The sequence below is a fragment of the Oncorhynchus nerka genome, linkage group LG27 (genome assembly GCF_034236695.1).
Source record: "Oncorhynchus nerka isolate Pitt River linkage group LG27, Oner_Uvic_2.0, whole genome shotgun sequence".
NCBI lineage: Eukaryota > Metazoa > Chordata > Actinopteri > Salmoniformes > Salmonidae > Oncorhynchus > Oncorhynchus nerka.
The window spans coordinates 10,366,774-10,391,478 of NC_088422.1; the positions used below are offsets into that span (position 1 = coordinate 10,366,774).

General features: G+C 45.1%; 1 protein-coding gene across 1 annotated transcript in view; it reads right to left on the reverse strand.

Moving 5' to 3' along the window:
* The window catches only part of si:dkey-215k6.1 (transmembrane protein 132C), a 545,552-nt gene that overhangs the window by 253,449 nt on the left and 267,398 nt on the right, over positions 1-24,705 (reverse strand). Inside the window, exon 3 of the mRNA XM_065011376.1 lies at positions 16,074-16,217. Coding sequence (XP_064867448.1) covers positions 16,074-16,217 — 144 coding nt within the window. The remainder of the gene's footprint in view (positions 1-16,073; positions 16,218-24,705) is intronic.

Below are 24,705 nucleotides of genomic sequence, written 5' to 3' on the forward strand. Positions count from 1 at the left end.
TGGAATCAGTACATCAAAAATCTATTCTCAACTATTTTACAATCTGTATGGCACAGCTGTCAACATCCTGGTCCTCAAATGAAACTGGTATACTTTCCTATTTATGCTATTTTTATTCCTCTGCCAGTTTTGATCCTTTATATTGGGCAGACAGACCAGTTCCCTTCCTCCTCCCGCTGCCACCTGCCTCCTCCACTTTTGGGGTAATGCTGTAATCAATTGGTTGTACTCTTGGATTGAGAAGACCTTCCTGTACAATTCTGACAAATCCATACAAGACATAACCATTCCAATTTACAATATAATTTAAAAACAAAATATACCTTTCAAACACATTTTCCATAAATACAGGTCTTTTTCAGTTCAGCCACAATATTTGTTTTAAGGTGGTTCTGTCTCCTTGGGGCGATGACATTTAAATTGTAGCCGGCTCTGCAACGCTTGTTTGAAAAAGAGAGATACGTTGAAAAATGTTCCATTTTCAATTAATCAAAAAAAAATGAGACATGGCAATCTGCACAAAGGCAAAAAGGCCATTTTTAAGCTTTTCTTAGTAATCTACTGGAGAACCATAAAAGGGTGGAATAAGTGAAGCTTTTAGAAAGAGGTTTAATGCTTTTATATTTAATAATCTCAACTGTATAGATTTTATCTTATTATTTCAATCCAAATTATCATCTAATCTTTACAGAGCTGCTGACTAAGCTGTCTGACAAAATCACTATTTTAGTCGTTCTCAAAGTAAATCAAATATACTTTTATGACTGCTGAATACCAACTGTCAATCACTTAGATCATGACTGCTGAATACCAACTGTCAATCACTTCGATCATGACTGCTGAATACCAACTGTCAATCACTTAGATCATGACTGCTGAATACCAACTGTCAATCACTTAGATCATGACTGCTGAATACCAACTGTCAATCACTTAGATCATGACTGCTGAATACCAACTGTCAATCACTTAGATCATGTATTTTCAGGTAGAGATACCACAAAGAAACGTATCTCTATGTATCCTCTCTTGATCACGCTTTCTTCTGCCACTAGTGGTTAGAGTGTAGAGGTGGCAGGTAGCCTAGTGGTTAGAGTGTAGAGGCGGCAGGTAGCCTAGTGGTTAGAGTGTAGAGACGGCAGGTAGCCTAGTGGTTAGAGTGTAGAGGTGGCAGGTAGCCTAGTGGTTAGAGTGTAGAGGCGGCAGGTAGCCTAGTGGTTAGAGCGTTGGGCCAGTAACTGAAAGGTTGCTGGATCGAATCCCCGAGCTGACAAGGTAAAAATCAGTCGTTTTGCCCCTGAGCAAGGCAGTTAACGTTCCCCGGGCGCCGAAGACGTGGATGTAAGTTAAGGCAGCCTCCCGCACCTCTCTGATTCAGAGGGTTTGGGTTAAATGAGGAAGACACATTTCAGTTGAATTCATTCAGTTGTACAACTGACTTGTACAGCATTGAGCTTACAGAAGAAAATACTGAACAAAATGTAATTAATAATAATTGAACTGAAGTTGGTTAATTGCTCAGCTCTACTTCTTACCCTAACCCTTACCCTTACCCTAACCCTCACCCTAACCCTCACTCTCACCCTGACCCTTACCCTTACCCTCACCCTTACCCTAACTCTCACCCTAACCCTTACCCACACCCTCACCCTTACCCTTACCCTCACCCTCACCCTAACCCTAACCCTTACCCTTACCCTTACCCTTAACCTTACCCTAACCCTTACCCCTACCCTAACCCTAACCCTTACCCTAACCCTTACCCTTAACCTTACCCTTACCCTAACCCTAACCCTTACCCTTACCCTAACCCTTACCCTAACCCTTACCCTTACCCTAACCCTTACCCTTACCCTTACCCTAACCCTTACCCTAACCCTAACCCTAACCCTGACCCTAACCCATACCCATACCCTTACCCTTACCCTTACCCTAACCCATACCCCTTACCCTAACTAACCATAGCACTCTCCACCTGGTGGTCGGCACCATATTCCCTATATAGCGCACTACTTTAAGACAGGGCTCATAGCGGAATAGGATGTCATTTCAGATTCACACTCGGCACTGAGAACCTCATTGCCTGCATTATTGAATCTTTTATGTAACGTCAAAAACAGCTCATTCTGCAAAAGTCAACAAACAAACAATCAATTCTATGACAGAGTGGTAGCAGAGTATTTTGTTTCAGAAAATGTAAAGATATCAATAATTCATTATTAGCAAATAAAAACGTTGGTCAATATTGTAGGTAGAGGTTTATATTGGGACCATACGTTCTTGTCAATTTAAATAGAGACTATTAGGTTTAACATCTCAGTCCTCTTAAAGCAGATGCAGTCTATGGTGAAGCAACCGTGCTCTTTACAAATCAAGCTGCAGTGTTCCATTTTTGAATGACAGCCGCTTACCCCTTTCTATTTGAAATCTTACAGGGTTTTCGCAAACTGCGCCGGCTGCACTGAGTGTAAAATGGAGCCCTTAGACTTACATGAATGAAAATTGAACACTCGTTAGGAAACACTCGTTAGGGAACACTCGTTAGGGAACACTCGTTAGGAAACACTCGTTAGGGAACACTCGTTAGGGAACACTCGTAAGGAAACACTCGTTAGGGAACACTCGTTAGGAAACACTCGTTAGGGAACACTCGTTAGGGAACACTCGTTAGGGAACACTCGTTAGGAAACACTCGTTAGGAAACACTCGATAGGGAACACTCGTTAGGGAACACTCGTTAGGGAACACTCGTTAGGGAACACTCGTAAGGAAACACTCGTTAGGGAACACTCGTTAGGGAACACTCGATAGGGAACACTCGTTAGGAAACACTCGTTAGGGAACACTCGTTAGGGAACACTCGTAAGGAAACACTCGTTAGGGAACACTCGTTAGGAAACACTCGTTAGGGAACACTCGTTAGGGAACACTCGTTAGGGAACACTCGTTAGGGAACACTATTCATGATCTTAATTCAAGAATGACATCAACGTTACATTGATTTACATGTAATAAACACGTTATGGCTGACCAGCCCATTTGTAATATTCAAGAAACATAAAAAATGGTTAAGTGAAAATGTAGGATTATTACACAGGATTATGTTTTTCAGGCCATTAAGAGGCTCATGTCGAACAATGTACATAAACCGCTATAGTTACTTAATAGCTCTTGATTTGGGATAAATTCTTAACATGATTTGTAAAAGACACCAAACCTTTTTAAAATATGAAACATCTCTTATATGTCATCTATCAGATGTTTTATTTATTTATCCAAAGCGACTTACAACAGTTAGGATGTACATTTTCACATCGGTGGCCCCAGCGGGAATCGAACCTGCAACCCTGGTGTTGCTATCACCATGCTCTACCATGTGATTCACACAGGACCATTTCATAGCTACTTGACGATTATCTCTGTGTTCTCTACTTACGACCATATAAGGTGTGAGTCCTAAATGGCCCCCTACGCACTATGTAACATACTTCTGCAGTCTGTCATCCCTGTCGGAGGAAAATTGCATTTTTATGACTGCACATTATTACTCATTTTATTAAGCACCAGGATATAGAGCAGGGATGGAAAACTGGTGGCCCGCATACCCCCCCCCCCCCAGATCAATTTCCAAAAACTAAGTCTTCAACCAAAAAAAAATGTATCAATAAATAAATGTTGTTTCTATTTATTTTAATTCTTAGTAAATCATTTGGGGCTCAAATTAATCCTGACAGTTAGAATAGTAGAATACAAAAAGGTGCATTTTCGAAATGTGGTTGTGCATCTGCAGTTTCTCTCTTGTTATGTCAGTCACAATTAGCCATGTCAGCTAACTGCAACAATTTCTCTACACCCCATTGCAAATGTGTAGAATTGCAGAAAACTTACTTTAAAACATACATTTTCCTCCAGACATCTACTTGTTTGCTCTATGGAGACATATTGTTTGTCTCCATAGAGCATAAATTACGTTACATGTCATTCATGAGCCTTTGTGGTTATTGATCAGTTTTTCTTTACAGACAATATGTTATCTGTTATGATATTACAGTCCTCTTATTTGTGGCATCATTCAAATAGCACCCGAATGCCTTATGGGCCCTTGTCAATTCACAGAGAACTAGGAAAGCAAGAGAACTGGCTAGTTATCTAACTAGGTATAGTGCTGGAGCTATATGACTGGGACTAGGCTGTATGATAGGGGCTGGGCTATAGAACTGGGCTATATGAGAGGTTACTATATAAATGAGGTTAATATATAGATGAGAGATTAATATATAGATGAGGTTAATATATAGATGAGGTTTATATATAGATGAGAGATTAATATATAGATGAGGTTAATATATAGATGAGAGGTCAATATATAGATGAGGTTCATTTATAGTTGAGGTAAATATATAGATGAGGTTAATATATAGATGAGGTTAATATATAGATGAGGTTAATATATAGATGAGGTAAATATATAGATGAGGTTAATATATAGATGAGGTAAATACTGTATATAGATCAGGTTAATATATAGATGAGGTTAATATATAGATGAGATTACTATATAGATGATGTTAATATATAGATGAGGTAAATACTGTATATAGATCAGGTTAATTTATAGATTAGATAAATATATAGATGAGGTTAATATATAGATGACAGGTTAATTTATAAATTAGGTAAATATATCGATGAGGTTAATATATAGATTACATTAATATATAGATGAGGTTAATATATAGATGAGGTAAATACTGTATATAGATCAGGTTAATATATAGATGAGGTAAATATATAGATGAGGTTAATATATAGATGAGAGGTTAATATATAGATGAGGAAAATATATAGATGAGGTTCATATATAGATGAGGAAAATATATAGATGAGGTTAATATATAGATGAGGTTCATATATAGATGAGGTTTATATATAGATTTTATCCCTGATTATCCCTGATGTCCTTACACAGCTCTCTTGTCTTGGCCATTGTGGAGAGGTTGGAATCTGTTTGATTGAGTGTGTGGACAGGTATCTTTTATACAGGTAACAAGTTCAAACAGGTATAGTTAATACAGGTAATGAGTGGAGAACAGGAGGGCTTCTTAAAGAAAAACTAACAGGTCTGTGAGAGCCGGAATTCTTACTGGTTGGTAGGTGATCAAATACTTATGTCATGCAGTAAAATGCAAATTAATTACTTAAAAATCATACAATGTGATTTTCTGGATTTTTGTTTTAGATTCCGTCTCTCACAGTTGAAGTGTACCTATGAAAAAAATTACAGACCTCTACATGCTTTGTAAGTAGGAAAACCTGCAAAATCGGCAGTGTATCAAATACTTGTTCTTCCCACTGTAGATGAGCGATTAATAAATACAGCTGGGAAAAAAATGAAGAGACCACTGCAAAATTACCAGATTCTCTGGATTTACTATTTATAGGTAAGGGTTTGTGTAAAAAAAAAAGTTGTTTTATTCTTTAAACTACTGACAGCATTTCTCTCGAATTCCAGATAAAAAATATTGTCATTGTCACGTTCTGACCTTAGTTCTTTTGTTATGTCTTTGTTTTAGTATGGTCAGGGCGTGAGTTGGGTGAGTTGTCTATGTTTCTTTTTCTATGTGGTGTTTTTGTGTTTGGCCTGGTATGGTTCTCAATCAGAGGCAGGTCTCGTTAGTTGTCTCTGATTGAGAATCATACTTAGGCAGCCTTTTCCCACCTGTGTTTGGTGGGTGATTGTTTTCTGTTTTGTGTATTCACCGTACAGGACTGTTTTGTGTATTCACCGTACAGGACTGTTTTGTGTATTCACCGTACAGGACTGTTTAGTGTATTCACCGTACAGGACTGTTTTGTGTATTCACCGTACAGGACTGTTTAGTGTATTCACCGTACAGGACTGTTTTGTGTATTCACCGTACAGGACTGTTTTGTGTATTCACCGTACAGGACTGTTTAGTCTATTCACCGTACAGGACTGTTTTGTGTAATCACCGTACAGGACTGTTTAGTGTATTCACCGTACAGGACTGTTTAGTGTATTCACCGTACAGGACTGTTTAGTCTATTCACCGTACAGGACTGTTTAGTGTATTCACCGTACAGGACTGTTTTGTGTATTCACCGTACAGGACTGTTTAGTGTATTCACCGTACAGGACTGTTTAGTGTATTCACCGTACAGGACTGTTTAGTCTATTCACCGTACAGGACTGTTTAGTGTATTCACCGTACAGGACTGTTTAGTCTATTCACCGTACAGGACTGTTTAGTGTATTCACCGTACAGGACTGTTTAGTGTATTCACCGTACAGGACTGTTTAGTCTATTCACCGTACAGGACTGTTTAGTGTATTCACCGTACAGGACTGTTTTGTGTATTCACCGTACAGGACTGTTTAGTCTATTCACCGTACAGGACTGTTTAGTGTATTCACCGTACAGGACTGTTTTGTTTCGTTCGTCCTCGTTATCTTGTTTTTGTGTTCATGATAATAAATTATCAATATGGACACTTACCACGCTGCACATTGGTCCTCCTCTTCTTCCAACACAGACGAGCGTTACAGTCATTTAGAGTATTTCTTTGCAGAAAATGACAACCGGTCAAAATAACCAAAAATATGCACTGTTGTCAGACCCCGAATAATGCAATGAAAATAAGTTTATATTCATTTTTAAACAACACAATACTAATGTTTTAACTCAATATTTGGTGGAATAACGCTGATTTTCAATCACAGCTTTCATGCGTCTTGACATGCTCTCCACCAGTCTTTCACATTGATGTTGGGTGATTGAAGCAGCTCGGCTTTGTTTGATGGCTTGTGACCATACATATTCTTCTTGATCACATTCCAGAGGTTTTCAATGGGGTTCAGGTCTGGAGATTGGGCTGTCCATGACAGGGTCTTGATCTGGTGGTGCTCCATCCACACATTGATTGACCAGGCTGTGTGGTATGGAGCATTGTCCTGCTGGAAAAAAACTATCCTCAGAGTTGGGGAACATTGTCAGAGCAGAAGGAAGCAAGTTTTCTTCCAGGACAACCTTGTACGTGGCTTGATTCATGTGTCCTTCACAAAAACAAATCTTCCCGATTCCTGCCTTGCTGAAGCACCCCCCAGATCATCACTGATCCTCCACCAAATGTCACAGTGGGCGCGAGCCCTGGAGAGGCCTACAAGCCACAGTGTTTCACACCCACTGTGAAATTTGGTGGAGGATCAGTGTCACCTTCCCAACAAGTCAAATGTGGTGGAGGATCGATACCACCTTTCCAACAAGTCAGTTCGTCAAATTTCTGCCCTGCTATAGCTGCCAAGGTCAACTGTTAGTGCAGTTACTGTAAAGTGGAAATGTCTTGGAGCAACAACGGCTCAGCCGCAAAGTGGTAGGCCACACAAGCTCACAAAATGGGAACACTGAGTGCTGAAGAGAGTAGCACGTCTATCCTCAGTTGCAACATTCACGTCCCGTGTTCCAAACTGCCTCTGGAAGCAACGTCAGCACAATAACTGTTTGTCGGTAGCTTCATAAAACGGGTTTCCATGGCCAAGCAGCTGCACACAAGCCTAAGATCACCATAAGCTTCACCATCTGGCAGGCCGACGGACGGATCTGGGTTTCGCGGATGCCATGAGAACGCTACCTGCCCCAATGTATAGTGCCAACTGTAAAGTTTGGTGGAGTTGGCATAATGCTCTGGTGCTGTTTTTCATGGTTTTTCATGATTTGGGCTAGGCCCCTTAGTTCCAGTGAAGTGAAATATTAATGCTACAGCATACAAGACATTATAGACGATTCTGTGCTTCCAACTTTGTGTAAACAGTTTGAGAAGGCCCTTTCCTCTCATTAATATATTAACCTCTCATCAATATATTCACCTCATCTATACAATAAACTCTCAAATACAGTTGAAGTCTGAAGTTTACATACACTTAGGTTGGAGTCATTAAAACTCGTTTTTCAACCACTCCACACATTTCTTGTCAACAAACTATAGTTTTGGCAAGTCGGTTAGGACCACTACTTTGTGCATGACGCAAGTAATTTTTCCAACAATTGTTTACAGACAGATTATTTGATTTATAATTCAACGTATCAAAATTCCAGTGGGTCAGAAGTTTACATACACTAAGTTGACTGTGCCTTTAAACAGCTTGGAAAATTCCAGAAAATGATGTCATGGCTTTAGAAGCTTCTGATAGGCTAATTGAGTCAATTGGAGGTGTATCTGCGGATGTATTTCAAGGCCTACCTTCAAACTCTGTGCCTCTTTGCTTGACATCATGGGAAAATCAAAAGAAATCCTCAGAAAAAAATTGTAGACTTCCACAAGTCTGGTTCATCCTTGGGAGCAATTTCCAAACGCCTGAAAGTACCGCGTTCATCTGTACAAACAATAGTACACAAGTATGAACACCATGGGACCACGCAGCTGTCATACCGCTCAGGAAGTCGACACGTTCTGTCTCCTAGAGATGAACATACGATGGTGCGAAAAGTACAAATCAATCCCAGAACAACAGCAAAGGACCTTGTGAAGATGCGGGAGGAAACAGGTACAAAAGGATCTATATCCGCAGTAAAACAAGTCCTATATCGACATAACCTGAAAGGCCGCTCAGCAAGGAAGAAGCCACTGCTCCAAAACCGCCATAAAAAAGCCAGACTACGGTTTGCAACTGCACATGGGGACAAAGATCGTACATTTTGGAGAAATGTCCTCTGGTCTGATGAAACAAAAATAGAGCTGTATCAGACCAGACCATAACTCCGCATTACAGTCATCTGTCATCACGGTAACCTCAGGGCCAGTATTCAGGAAGTCTCTCTGAGTAGGAATGCTGATCTAGGATCAGGTACCACCATGTCCATGTATTCTTATTCATTATGAGCTAAGAGGCTAAACTGAGATGCTTTATGTAGACGGGTGGATCCAAACCTCTCATTCTCTAACGCCCCACACCCACACTAGTCACACCGAAGAAAAAAAACAAAGCGTTGTTTACGAGACAGAACATATCACGAGTCACATTTAATTGTGTTTCACAACTTATAATGATGAAAAACACAGAACCAGCAGGAATTAATTTCAGTCTGTATGTCCCTTACAGCAAATCAATAAGGTGGAAGATGGAGATATCTCACACACCATGTACGTGAAAACATTCAGGTCCCATTGAATGTACCATGTCTAAAAACAAAAAGGTTTGCAAACAAAACATCTAATCAAGCGCATGTGCACTCATGTATTCAGACCAGAGCATTTGAGCAGAGATGAGGAGTCGGAAATCCTGCTCATCCTCTACGTTTCTCCAACCGCTCATCCTCTACGTTTCTCCAACCGCTCATCCTCTACATTACCTTTCCTACCAATCATCCTCTACATTTCCTTTCCAACCGCTCATCCTCTACGTTTCTCCAACCGCTCATCCTCTACGTTTCCTTTCCAACCACTCATCCTCTACGTTTCCTTTCCTACCACTCATCCTCTACGTTTCTCCAACCGCTCATCCTCTACGTTTCCTTTCCTACCACTCATCATCTACGTTTCTCCAACCGCTCATCCTCTACGTTTCTCCAACCGCTCATCCTCTACGTTTCTCCAACCGCTCATCCTCTACGTTTCTCCAACCGCTCATCCTCTACGTTTCCTTTCCTACCACTCATCCTCTACGTTTCCTTTCCTACCACTCATCCTCTACGTTTCCTTTCCTACCACTCATCCTCTACATTTACTTTCCTACCGCTCATCCTCTAAGTTTCCTTTCCTACCACTCATCCTCTACGTTTCTCCAACCGCTCATCCTCTACATTTCCTTTCCAACCGCTCATCCTCTACATTTCCTTTCCTACCACTCATCCTCTACATTTCCTTTCCTACCACTCATCCTCTACGTTTCTCCAACCACTCATCCTCTACGTTTCCTTTCCAACCCCTCATCCTCTACGTTTCCTTTCCTACCACTCATCCTCTACGTTTCCTTTCCAACCCCTCATCCTCTACGTTTCCTTTCCAACCGCTCATCCTCTACGTTTCCTTTCCTACCACTCATCCTCTACGTTTCCTTTCCAACCGCTCATCCTCTACGTTTCCTTTCCTACCACTCATCCTCTACGTTTCCTTTCCTACCACTCATCCTCTACGTTTCCTTTCCAACCGCTCATCCTCTACATTTCCTTTCCAACAGCTCATCCTCTACGTTTCCTTTCCAACCACTCATCCTCTACGTTTCCTTTCCAACCACTCATCCTCTACGTTTCCTTTCCAACCACTCATCCTCTACGTTTCCTTTCCAACCACTCATCCTCTACATTTCCTTTCCAACAGCTCATCCTCTACGTTTCCTTTCCAACCGCTCCACACTCACAGGGGGAAAAAACTGCCGTTCCATTCATTAAAATCCCAATTTAACCAACACATCTATTGTTGTGACTACCTGGATCTACCATTTTGGTTTAGAAGTATTGAAACCAAACCATATGATTTGAATGAAAATTATTTGAATAAACAACATGAAAAGATGGAAGCACACATCATTTCAAATATGTCATATTAAATGTCATATTAAACAGCATATAAACAGTGTAAATAGGTCAGGAGCCAGACACGTAGCCTAAGAAGGAACAACAATGAATTATTTAGGCTATATTATTATTAGCCTATTATTGAAATCATTTCAAGGCTAGAGCCTACAAAGAAATACATTGTGAAGCATTTGCGAGTGTGACACACTAGGCTGCCATAAACATTAAGTGTTCAGCATTTAAACAACATTTAGTTGTATTCAATTATTATAGTCTATAAATTGCGCATAAAGGCTGTGACTTACTTAGAATTATTAGGCCTTTGAATTCACTTTTAGAAACATGAGTTTGGCCAGAGTCCGTGACTTCAGGCTCTCCGACGGTGCTTGGAGAGAAGGACAGCAGCGGAATATACCCTCTCTGAGCTTACAGAGCCACTGGCGAGGCTCAACACCCTTCAGGCTCTCCGACGGTGCTTGGAGAGAAGGACAGCAGAGGAATATACCCTCTCTGAGCTTACAGAGCCACTGGCGAGGCTCAACACCATTCAGGCTCTCCGACGGTGCTTGGAGAGAAGGACAGCAGAGGAATATACCCTCTCTGTGCTTACAGAGCCACTGGCGAGGCTCAACACCCTTCAGGTTCTCCGACGGTGCTTGGAGAGAAGGACAGCAGAGGAATATACCCTCTCTGAGCTTACAGAGCCACTGGCGAGGCTCAACACCATTCAGGCTCTCCGACGGTGCTTGGAGAGAAGGACAGCAGAGGAATATACCCTCTCTGTGCTTACAGAGCCACTGGCGAGGCTCAACACCCTTCAGGCTCTCCGACGGTGCTTGGAGAGAAGGACAGCAGTGGAATATACCCTCTCTGAGCTTACAGAGCCACTGGCGAGGCTCAACACCCTTCAGGCTCTCCGACGGTGCTTGGAGAGAAGGACAGCAGCGGAAAATACCCTCTCTGAGCTTACAGAGCCACTGGCGAGGCTCAACACCCTTCAGGCTCTCCGGCGGTGCTTGGAGAGAAGGACAGCAGAGGAATATACCCTCTCTGAGCTTACAGAGCCACTGGGGAGGCTCAACACCCTTCAGGCTCTCCGACGGTGCTTGGAGAGAAGGACAGCAGCGGAATATACCCTCTCTGAGCTTACAGAGCCACTGGGGAGGCTCAACACCCTTCAGGCTCTCCGACGGTGCTTGGAGAGAAGGACAGCAGCGGAATATACCCTCTCTGAGCTTACAGAGCCACTGGCGAGGCTCAACACCCTTCAGTCTCTCCGACGGTGCTTGGAGAGAAGGACAGCAGGGGAATATAACCTCTCTGTGCTTACAGAGCCACTGGGGAGGCTCAACACCCTTCAGGCTCTCCGACGGTGCTTGGAGAGAAGGACAGCAGCGGAATATACCCTCTCTGAGCTTACAGAGCCACTGGCGAGGCTCAACACCCTTCAGGCTCTCCGACAGTGCTTGGAGAGAAGGACAGCAGAGGAATATACCCTCTCTGAGCTTACAGAGCCACTGGGGAGGCTCAACACCCTTCAGGCTCTCCGACAGTGCTTGGAGAGAAGGACAGCAGCGGAATATACCCTCTCTGAGCTTACAGAGCCACTGGCGAGGCTCAACACCCTTCAGGCTCTCCGACGGTGCTTGGAGAGAAGGACAGCAGCGGAATATACCCTCTCTGAGCTTACAGAGCCACTGGCGAGGCTCAACACCCTTCAGGCTCTCCGACAGTGCTTGGAGAGAAGGACAGCAGCGGAATATACCCTCTCTGAGCTTACAGAGCCACTGGGGAGGCTCAACACCCTTCAGGCTCTCCGACAGTGCTTGGAGAGAAGGACAGCAGCGGAATATACCCTCTCTGAGCTTACAGAGCCACTGGCGAGGCTCAACACCCTTCAGGCTCTCCGACGGTGCTTGGAGAGAAGGACAGCAGAGGAAAATACCCTCTCTGTGCTTACAGAGCCACTGGGGAGGCTCAACACCCTTCAGGCTCTCCGACGGTGCTTGGAGAGAAGGACAGCAGAGGAAAATACCCTCTCTGTGCTTACAGAGCCACTGGAGAGGCTCAACACCCTTCGGGCAAACTCTTGCCAGTCTTGTCAGGGATGCAGAGTTATTTTTGTATTTGTCTATAGGTAGGCCTAAAGGATTTTAGGCAAAATAACCCAATCAAAACAGAAAGATCCTTGAAAGAGGTAGTATGTCATCAGGCCTATTGATCCAACATCAATGATGGTCTATTGTATAGATAATATAACCAAAATTAACCAAACTTTTAAGAGGTCAGATTTATTTTATTTTATAAATACTTTGCTACAACACACTTAGTTATCTACCCACCTCATTCCTTTCTGTTAGGATGTGCATGTAGTAAGTACACTATCATGTCTTTTCAGATTCCACAATGATTCTTTAATGGTGGACACTACATCACCACACTCCCTCTCTTTAGTATTGGACACTACATCACCACACTCCCTCTCTTTAGTAGTGGACACTACATCACCACACTCCCTCTCTTGCTCTTGGTCCTCATCTTTGTAAGTCACCTTGATTTTGCTCCTGAGTATTTTATCAGTTTCTTTATGAAAATATTTAGTGAACTCCATGAGTTCTTGCTAAAGCAAGTCGCTACTGCAGCACACAAGTAAACTACAAATGCATGCTGGGCCGGGCACGCCCTGAGTTTGTTAAATGAAGTCAGCGCTACTGGAGCGAAATTGGAGCGGGCGAGAAGGACAACGCTCCAGCCAGCACTCACATACTCTAATTCAGACTAGCCAGCACTCAGCTCCACTCACATACTCTAATTCAGACTAGCCAGCACTCAGCTCCACTCACATACTCTAATTCAGACTAGCCAGCACTCAGCTCCACTCACATACTCTAATTCAGACTAGCCAGCACTCAGCTCCACTCACATACTCTAATTCAGACTAGCCAGCACTCAGCTCCACGCACATACTCTAATTCAGACTAGCCAGCACTAACACAATGGAGATATTGACAAAATGCTGTCTGAATACCTACTAAAACGTTTTGTGCAACTCCCCTGTTAGCTATGTAGCAGTTATACGTCTGAATGGTCTACGCAATATCATCATCATCCAGGAGGCATCTATGGTTTTCTTGAATCTAGCAACTATGCCAGCCTCCTTCAGTCAAACCCTGGGCACCAACCAACAACCCAAGTCGTCCAATTAACTAGAAACCAGACAGAAGAAAACAAGCTGAGACGGGGAGGGAACTTCCTGAATTTGTCCAATAAGAAACGTTGCAAAAGCCTACACATTGAGGACAAGTGTGACTCGTTAGCCCAGGGTTAACAAATGCTTGTGTGAACTAATCTAGCCCCGGGTCAGTCTAGCCCCGGGTCAGTCTAGCCTGGGGCTTAGAACAATGCAGTGTAGAATGGCCTACGGAGGAACTAGGGGAACTGGAGATGACCACTCAGAGTTTACACACTGAGGAACTAGGGGAACTGGAGATGACCACTCAGAGTTTACACACTTAGGAACTAGTGGAACTGGAGATGACCACTCAGAGTTTACACACTGAGGAACTAGGGGAACTGGAGATGACCACTCAGAGTTTACACACTGAGGAACTAGTGGAACGGAAGTTGCCAGTTATATATGCAACAACAGCAGGGAATCTCAAATCTCTCCTCCACACCAGTCCGAGTTCTTCTTCTACCTACAAAATCTGCCATGGGGCTTTCTGGTTTTCCTCTAGGGTTGACTAGAGCCTAACCCACCACCCTTACTATCCTGGTCCCCTACCGTCTAACTGATCCTCCTCCCTCATCCTCCTCTCTTCTCTCTCCGTCCTCCTCCCTCATCCTCCTCTCTTCTCTCTCCGTCCTTCTCCCACGTCCTCCTCCCTCATCCTCCTCTCTTCTCTCTCCGTCCTTATCCCACGTCCTCCTCCCTCATCCTCCTCACTTCTCTCTCTGTCCTTCTCCCACGTCCTCCTCCCTCATCCTCCTCTCTTCTCTCTCAGTCCTTCTCCCATGTCCTCCTTCTCTCTTCTCTCTCCGTCCTTCTCCCACGTCCTCCCTCATCCTCCTCTCTTCTCTCTCCATCATTCTCCCACGTCCTCCTCCCTCATCCTCCTCTCTTCTCTCTCCATCCTTCTCCCACGTCCTCCCTCATCCTCCTCTCTTCTCTCTCCGTCCTTCTCCCACGTCCTCCTCCCTCATCCTCCTCTCTTCTCTCTCCATCCTTCTCCCACGTCCTCCTCCCTCATCCTCCTCTCTTCTCTCTCCTCCCTTCTCCCACGTCCTCCTCCCTCAAACTCCTCCCTCGTCCTCCTCCCTCATCCTCCTCTCTTCTCTCTCCTCCCTTCTCCTACGTCCTCCTCCCTCATCCTCCTCCCTCGTCCTCCTCCCTCATCCTCCTCTCTTCTCTCTCCGTCCTTCTCCCACGTCCTCCTCCCTCATCCTCCTCCCTCATCCTCCTGCCTCATCCTTCTCCTTCCACCCTTCTCGAGAGCCGGTGAAAGACTCGATGTTCGCCATACGACCCGGCAAACAAATCTATGTTCCACCCTCTTCATTTTGTAACTATTATGAAACTAGTTGCAACGGGCTATTGGCAACAACTGAATCGGAGGAAACATTAAAGTGCCAGAACCAATTTTCTCCAGCATATAAAAACCCGAAGTACGAGGACTGAGCAATTACCGGCCGGCCTGACAGATTTAGTATGACACCGGGGTCATACATTTCCAGTGCAGCTTGTCAGCAGAGGAGAGGGTGGGAGGAGGAGAGAGGAGGATGAGGGAGGAGGAGGGAGGGGTCGCTCACTCTAGGCTTTAGCCAACAGCTAACAGGCCTGCATAAATCCAGAGCAATCCACACTCAACCCTCCACCCCAGTCCGCCAATTAGACATCTCCCAGCACAGGCCCCCCGCCGCCCCCTTAAACCCAACTCCCTCACTCTCCTTATTCACCTGTGAGGTGAGGCGAGGTTAAGGTTTGGCGCTCCACTATGAGCTACCAGAAGCCTGTAGTGCTGATCCTGACCTTCGATCCTGTGCTGTCCCCGTGGGGCTGCCGTTTTAAAATCAAACTAGTAGTTTTATGTAGCCAGTACCCGTAATACTCTAAATTTGAATTTGTAAACTTACTTTTTTCATTTTTACCTTTATTTAACTAAGCAAGTCAGTTAAGAACAAATTCTTATTTACAATGACGGCATACCCCGGGCAAACCCTAATCCGGACGACGCTGGGCCAATTGTGTGCTGCCCTATGGGACTCCCGATCACGGCTGATTGTAATACAGCCTGGAATCAAACCAGGGTCTGTAGTGACGCCACTAGCACTGAGATGCAGTGCCTTAGACCGCTGCGCCACTCGGGAGCCCGAGTGGGCAATCTGCAAACATAACATCTAGTGATCAAGACTAAATGCCTGTGTGTCCAGTAGGTCTGTCCAGTAATCAGTTGATAAGACGGCAGGGATAACGTAATCTGTCCAACCATTAGGAGTAAATAACAGCATTATATTGTCATAGTGTTTTGAAAAGGCTCCTACCTTTCCCCTGTAGAGCTGGCCTTCCTCTGGCAGAACACGGACAATGAGGGACTTCCGGGTAGCGTTTCCTGTTTGATCTCCCAGGCAGAAGCCACATTGCTGGGCTTCACTGACACAAAGTTGACTCCTTGTTTGAACAGGGCTCTGGAGATGGGAAGCATGAACATGGTTATAGCCAATAATACAGCACAGTAGACAGGCTCTGGAGACACACACACACACACACACACACACACACACACACACACACACGTGCATTCGTTAACACAATTCTTAAAAAAAAAAAATCAATGGCAGTCATTTGCCAACAGCTTTTGTGACAGCTTACAATCGTGTTGACATCATTCAAACCCTTATGCAGAGCAAAGATAATTTGAGAACATTTCATATCTCTGATTGGTATGTAATGTGATCCTCCATGGAGAATGTGTCTGTCTGTCTGTCTGTCTGTCTGTCTGTGTATCCGCTACTGTGTGCAGGACATGTATTAGTGTGTCGGGGGTGAAGGATGTCTCCTTCCTCCCATACTGTCCAGAATCCCGCCCTCTCCCCTCCTTCTCCCCCTCCCAAGTTTCCTTTAATACTGCCTCGGCTGACTCCGCTATTCATCACCTTGACAAGATACTCTGGGAGTTTATTAAACGAGCAAGTTATTAGAAGGTGCCAATGACCTTGGCAAGAGCACCGACGGAAAAAATAAGAAACTTCCCTTCAAAAGAAACCCACAATCCCTTCTTTTGTCTCTGTTTTTTCCTTGTGTCTTGCCAGAGACTGCTGTTGTGTCACGCTTTCCTTGCTGTTTGTCGAGAACAAGAAGGGTCCTTTGGGCTTGGGAGATCCCGCGTTCGACTCGAAAATGCACTTTTCCTTCAGAACTCTTCCAAACAGTTTGGGAAAATACTTTATTTTAAGGACAAAATTGTTCCCAGTGGCTGTGGGACAGAAAAAAAAGCAACCACAGTCCCCAAAACGATTCTTTCATAATTTAAGACCATTGTTAAGTAAAACCAATGTCTCTCCTTTTAGAGGACTGTTTCACCTATTTTATTTGACTTCTCATGTCCCTTTATAACAATTTACTTCCAAGGACCTTACAGTAAAACATAGTCTGTATAAAAAAAATTTAGACTGAAAGCAACAAAATAAAAATCTATAAACTGTAAATTATGTACTAGAACTGAACTGCGGAGGAGGGTAATGAAAATATAACCCAGTCTGGCTATATTCTGGAAAGCATTGGACTTTTCCAACATCTTTTCATGACAAGGTTGCCAATAAAACACAGACAGTCAATCAAGTACTCACCCACAAGATAAAACAACATATACTGTATGTATAGGGGTCGACGTGTATGTTTTCACAACTACAGTGTGTGAATCGGTAAAATCAACTCTATGTTATAGATCATAGGTTACATAGAGATGTACGGTATTACGCCAAACAGTACATGCCTCATTACTGTAACGACAGCACACTCTATACCTCGCTCCCAATTAGTGTCCCAACTAAGTGCAGACATTCTCCCCTACTGTTCTGACTGAGTACAGACATTCTCCCCTACTGTCCTGACTGAGTACAGACATTCTCCCCTACTGTTCTGACTGAGTACAGACATTCTCCCCTACTGTTCTGACTGAGTACAGACATTCTCCCCTACTGTTCTGACTGAGTACAGACATTCTCCCTACTGTCCTGACTGAGTACAGACATTCTCCCTACTGTCCTGACTGAGTACAGACATTCTCCCCTACTGTCCTGACTGAGAACAGACATTCTCCCCTACTGTCCTGACTGAGTACAGACATTCTCCCCTACTGTTCTGACTGAGTACAGACATTCTCCCCTACTGTCCTGACTGAGTACAGACATTCTCCCCTACTGTCCTGACTGAGTACAGTCTACTGTCCTGACTGAGTACAGACATTCTCCCTACTGTCCTGACTGAGTACAGACATTCTCCCCTACTGTCCTGACTGAGTACAGACATTCTCCCCTACTGTCCTGACTGAGTACAGACATTCTCCCCTACTGTCCTGACTGAGTACAGACATTCTCCCCTACTGTCCTGACTGAGTACAGACATTCTCCCCTACTGTCCTGACTGAGTACAGACATTCTCCCCTACTGTTCTGACTGAGTACAGACATTCTCCCCTACTGTTCTGACTGAGTACAGACATTCTCCCCTACTGTTCTGACTGAGTACAGACATTCTCCCTACTGTCCTGACTGAGTACAGACATTCTCCCCTACTGTTCTGACTGAGTACAGACACAGACATTCTCCCCTACTGTCCTGACTGAGTACAGACATTCTCCCCTACTGTCCTGACTGAGTACAGACATTCTCCCCTACTGTCCTGACTGAGTACAGACATTCTCCCTACTGTCCTGACTGAGTACAGACATTCTCCCCTACTGTCCTGACTGAGTACAGACATTCTCCCCTACTGTCCTGACTGAGTACAGACATTCTCCCCTACTGTCCTCCTGACTGAGTACAGACATTCTCCCCTACTGTCCTGACTGAGTACAGACATTCTCCCCTACTGTCCTGACTGAGTACAGACATTCTCCCCTACTGTCCTGACTGAGTACAGACATTCTCCCTACTGTCCTGACTGAGTACAGACATTCTCCCCTACTGTCCTGACTGAGTACAGACATTTCCCCTACTGTCCTGACTGAGTACAGACATTCTCCCTACTGTCCTGACTGAGTACAGACATTCTCCCCTACTGTCCTGACTGAGTACAGACATTCTCCCTACTGTCCTGACTGAGTACAGACATTCTCCCCTACTGTCCTGACTGAGTACAGACATTCTCCCCTACTGTCCTGACTGAGTACAGACATTCTCCCCTACTGTCCTGACTGAGTACAGACATTCTCCCCTACTGTCCTGACTGAGTACAGACATTCTCCCCTACTGTCCTGACTGAGTACAGACATTCTCCCCTACTGTCCTGACTGAGTACAGACATTCTCCCTACTGTTCTGACTGAGTACAGACACTGTCCTGACTGAGTACAGACATTCTCCCTACTGTCCTGACTGAGTACAGACATTCTCCCCTACTGTCCTGACTGATTCTGAGTACAGACATTCTCCCTACTGTCCTGACTGAGTACAGACATTCTCCCCTACTGTCCTGACTGAGTACAGACATTCTCCCCTACTGTTCTGACTGAGTACAGACATTCTCCCCTACTGTTCTGACTGAGTACAGACATTCTCCCTACTGTCCTGACTGAGTACAGACATTCTCCCCTACTGTCCTGACTGAGTACAGACATTCTCCCCTACTGTTCTGACTGAGTACAGACATTCTCCCCTACTGTTCTGACTGAGTACAGACATTCTCCCCTACTGTTCTGACTGAGTACAGACATTCTCCCCTACTGTCCTGACTGAGTACAGACATTCTCCCCTACTGTCCTGACTGAGTACAGACATTCTCCCCTACTGTCCTGACTGAGTACAGACATTCTCCCCTACTGTCCTGACTGAGTACAGACATTCTCCCCTACTGTTCTGACTGAGTACAGACATTCTCCCCTACTGTCCTGACTGAGTACAGACATTCTCCCTACTGTCCTGACTGAGTACAGACATTCTCCCCTACTGTCCTGACTGAGTACAGACATTCTCCACTACTGTTCTGACTGAGTACAGACATTCTCCCCTACTGTCATGACTGAGTACAGACATTCTCCCCTACTGTTCTGACTGAGTACAGACATTCTCCCCTACTGTCCTGACTGAGTACAGACATTCTCCCCTACTGTCCTGACTGAGTGCAGACATTCTCCCCTACTGTCCTGACTGAGTACAGACATTCTCCCCTACTGTCCTGACTGAGTACAGACATTCTCCCCTACTGTCCTGACTGAGTGCAGATATTCTCCCCTACTGTCCTGACTGAGTGCAGACATTCTCCCCTACTGTCCTGACTGAGTACAGACATTCTCCCCTACTGTCCTGACTGAGTGCAGACATTCTCCCCTACTGTCCTGACTGAGTGCAGACATTCTCCCCTATCGTCCTGACTGAGTACAGACATTCTCCCCTACTGTCCTGACTGAGTACAGACATTCTCCCCTACTGTTCTGACTGAGTGCAGACATTCTCCCCTACTGTTCTGACTGAGTACAGACATTCTCCCCTACTGTTCTGACTGAGTGCAGACATTCTCCCCTACTGTTCTGACTGAGTACAGACATTCTCCCCTATCGTCCTGACTGAGTACAGACATTCTCCCCTACTGTCCTGACTGAGTACAGACATTCTCCCCTACTGTTCTGACTGAGTGCAGACATTCTCCCCTACTGTTCTGACTGAGTACAGACATTCTCCCCTATTGTCCTGACTGAGTACAGACATTCTCCCCTACTGTCCTGACTGAGTACAGACATTCTCCCCTACTGTCCTGACTGAGTACAGACATTATCCCCTACTGTTCTGACTGAGTACAGACATTCTCCCCTACTGTCCTGACTGAGTACAGACATTCTCCCCTACTGTTCTGACTGAGTACAGACATTCTCCCCTACTGTCCTGACTGAGTACAGACATTCTCCCCTACTGTCCTGACTGAGTACAGACATTCTCCCCTACTGTCCTGACTGAGTACAGACATTCTCCCCTACTGTCCTGACTGAGTACAGACATTATCCCCTACTGTCCTGACTGAGTACAGACATTCTCCCCTACTGTCCTGACTGAGTACAGACATTCTCCCTACTGTCCTGACTGAGTACAGACATTCTCCCCTACTGTCCTGACTGAGTACAGACATTCTCCCCTACTGTTCTGACTGAGTACAGACATTCTCCCCTACTGTCATGACTGAGTACAGACATTCTCCCCTACTGTTCTGACTGAGTACAGACATTCTCCCCTACTGTCCTGACTGAGTACAGACATTCTCCCCTACTGTCCTGACTGAGTGCAGACATTCTCCCTACTGTCCTGACTGAGTACAGACATTCTCCCTACTGTCCTGACTGAGTACAGACATTCTCCCTACTGTCCTGACTGAGTACAGACATTCTCCCTACTGTCCTGACTGAGTACAGACATTATCCCCTACTGTCCTGACTGAGTACAGACATTCTCCCCTACTGTCCTGACTGAGTACAGACATTCTCCCCTACTGTTCTGACTGAGTACAGACATTCTCCCTACTGTCCTGACTGAGTACAGACATTCTCCCCTACTGTCCTGACTGAGTACAGACATTCTCCCTACTGTCCTGACTGAGTACAGACATTCTCCCCTACTGTCCTGACTGAGTACAGACATTATCCCCTACTGTCCTGACTGAGTACAGACATTCTCCCCTACTGTCCTGACTGAGTACAGACATTCTCCCCTACTGTCCTGACTGAGTACAGACATTCTCCCCTACTGTCCTGACTGAGTACAGACATTCTCCCCTACTGTCCTGACTGAGTACAGACATTCTCCCCTACTGTCCTGACTGAGTACAGACATTATCCCCTACTGTCCTGACTGAGTACAGACATTCTCCCCTACTGTCCTGACTGAGTACAGACATTCTCCCCTACTGTCCTGACTGAGTACAGACATTCTCCCCTACTGTCCTGACTGAGTACAGACATTCTCCCCTACTGTTCTGACTGAGTACAGACATTCTCCCTACTGTCATGACTGAGTACAGACATTCTCCCTACTGTTCTGACTGAGTACAGACATTCTCCCTACTGTCCTGACTGAGTACAGACATTCTCCCCTACTGTCCTGACTGAGTACAGACATTCTCCCCTACTGTCCTGACTGAGTACAGACATTCTCCCTACTGTTCTGACTGAGTACAGACATTCTCCCCTACTGTCCTGACTGAGTACAGACATTCTCCCCTACTGTTCTGACTTAGTACAGACATTCTCCCCTACTGTCCTGACTGAGTACAGACATTCTCCCCTACTGTCCTGACTGAGTACAGACATTCTCCCCTACTGTTCTGACTGAGTACAGACATTCTCCCCTACTGTCATGACTGAGTACAGACATTCTCCCCTACTGTTCTGACTGAGTACAGACATTCTCCCCTACTGTTCTGACTGAGTACAGACATTCTCCCCTACTGTCCTGACTGAGTACAGACATTCTCCCCTACTGTCCTGACTGAGTACAGACATTCTCCCCTACTGTCCTGACTGAGTACAGACATTATCCCCTACTGTTCTGACTGAGTACAGACATTCTCCCCTACTGTCCTGACTGAGTACAGACATTCTCCCCTACTGTTCTGACTGAGTACAGACATTCTCCCCTACTGTCCTGACTGAGTACAGACATTCTCCCCTACTGTCCTGACTGAGTACAGACATTCTCCCCTACTGTCCTGACTGAGTACAGACATTCTCCCCTACTGTCCTGACTGAGTACAGACATTATCCCCTACTGTTCTGACTGAGTACAGACATTCTCCCCTACTGTCCTGACTGAGTACAGACATTCTCCCCTACTGTCCTGACTGAGTACAGACATTCTCCCCTACTGTTCTGACTTAGTACAGACATTCTCCCCTACTGTCCTGACTGAGTACAGACATTCTCCCCTACTGTCCTGACTGAGTACAGACATTCTCCCCTACTGTTCTGACTGAGTACAGACATTCTCCCCTACTGTCATGACTGAGTACAGACATTCTCCCCTACTGTTCTGACTGAGTACAGACATTCTCCCCTACTGTTCTGACTGAGTACAGACATTCTCCCCTACTGTCCTGACTGAGTACAGACATTCTCCCCTACTGTCCTGACTGAGTACAGACATTCTCCCCTACTGTCCTGACTGAGTACAGACATTATCCCCTACTGTTCTGACTGAGTACAGACATTCTCCCCTACTGTCCTGACTGAGTACAGACATTCTCCCTACTGTTCTGACTGAGTACATACATTCTCCCCTACTGTCCTGACTGAGTACAGACATTCTCCCTACTGTCCTGACTGAGTACAGACATTCTCCCCTACTGTCCTGACTGAGTACAGACATTCTCCCCTACTGTCCTGACTGAGTACAGACATTATCCCCTACTGTTCTGACTGAGTACAGACATTCTCCCCTACTGTCCTGACTGAGTACAGACATTCTCCCCTACTGTCCTGACTGAGTACAGACATTCTCCCCTACTGTCCTGACTGAGTACAGACATTCTCCACTACTGTTCTGACTGAGTACAGACATTCTCCCCTACTGTCATGACTGAGTACAGACATTCTCCCCTACTGTTCTGACTGAGTACAGACATTCTCCCCTACTGTCCTGACTGAGTACAGACATTCTCCCCTACTGTCCTGACTGAGTGCAGACATTCTCCCCTACTGTCCTGACTGAGTACAGACATTCTCCCCTACTGTCCTGACTGAGTACAGACATTCTCCCCTACTGTCCTGACTGAGTGCAGATATTCTCCCCTACTGTCCTGACTGAGTGCAGACATTCTCCCCTACTGTCCTGACTGAGTACAGACATTCTCCCCTACTGTCCTGACTGAGTGCAGACATTCTCCCTACTGTCCTGACTGAGTGCAGACATTCTCCCCTATCGTCCTGACTGAGTACAGACATTCTCCCTACTGTCCTGACTGAGTACAGACATTCTCCCCTACTGTTCTGACTGAGTGCAGACATTCTCCCTACTGTTCTGACTGAGTACAGACATTCTCCCTACTGTTCTGACTGAGTGCAGACATTCTCCCCTACTGTTCTGACTGAGTACAGACATTCTCCCCTATCGTCCTGACTGAGTACAGACATTCTCCCCTACTGTCCTGACTGAGTACAGACATTCTCCCCTACTGTTCTGACTGAGTGCAGACATTCTCCCCTACTGTTCTGACTGAGTACAGACATTCTCCCCTATTGTCCTGACTGAGTACAGACATTCTCCCCTACTGTCCTGACTGAGTACAGACATTCTCCCCTACTGTCCTGACTGAGTACAGACATTATCCCCTACTGTTCTGACTGAGTACAGACATTCTCCCCTACTGTCCTGACTGAGTACAGACATTCTCCCCTACTGTTCTGACTGAGTACAGACATTCTCCCCTACTGTCCTGACTGAGTACAGACATTCTCCCCTACTGTCCTGACTGAGTACAGACATTCTCCCTACTGTCCTGACTGAGTACAGACATTCTCCCCTACTGTCCTGACTGAGTACAGACATTATCCCCTACTGTCCTGACTGAGTACAGACATTCTCCCCTACTGTCCTGACTGAGTACAGACATTCTCCCCTACTGTCCTGACTGAGTACAGACATTCTCCCCTACTGTCCTGACTGAGTACAGACATTCTCCCTACTGTTCTGACTGAGTACAGACATTCTCCCTACTGTCATGACTGAGTACAGACATTCTCCCCTACTGTTCTGACTGAGTACAGACATTCTCCCTACTGTCCTGACTGAGTACAGACATTCTCCCCTACTGTCCTGACTGAGTGCAGACATTCTCCCCTACTGTCCTGACTGAGTACAGACATTCTCCCCTACTGTCCTGACTGAGTACAGACATTCTCCCCTACTGTCCTGACTGAGTGCAGATATTCTCCCTACTGTCCTGACTGAGTGCAGACATTCTCCCCTACTGTCCTG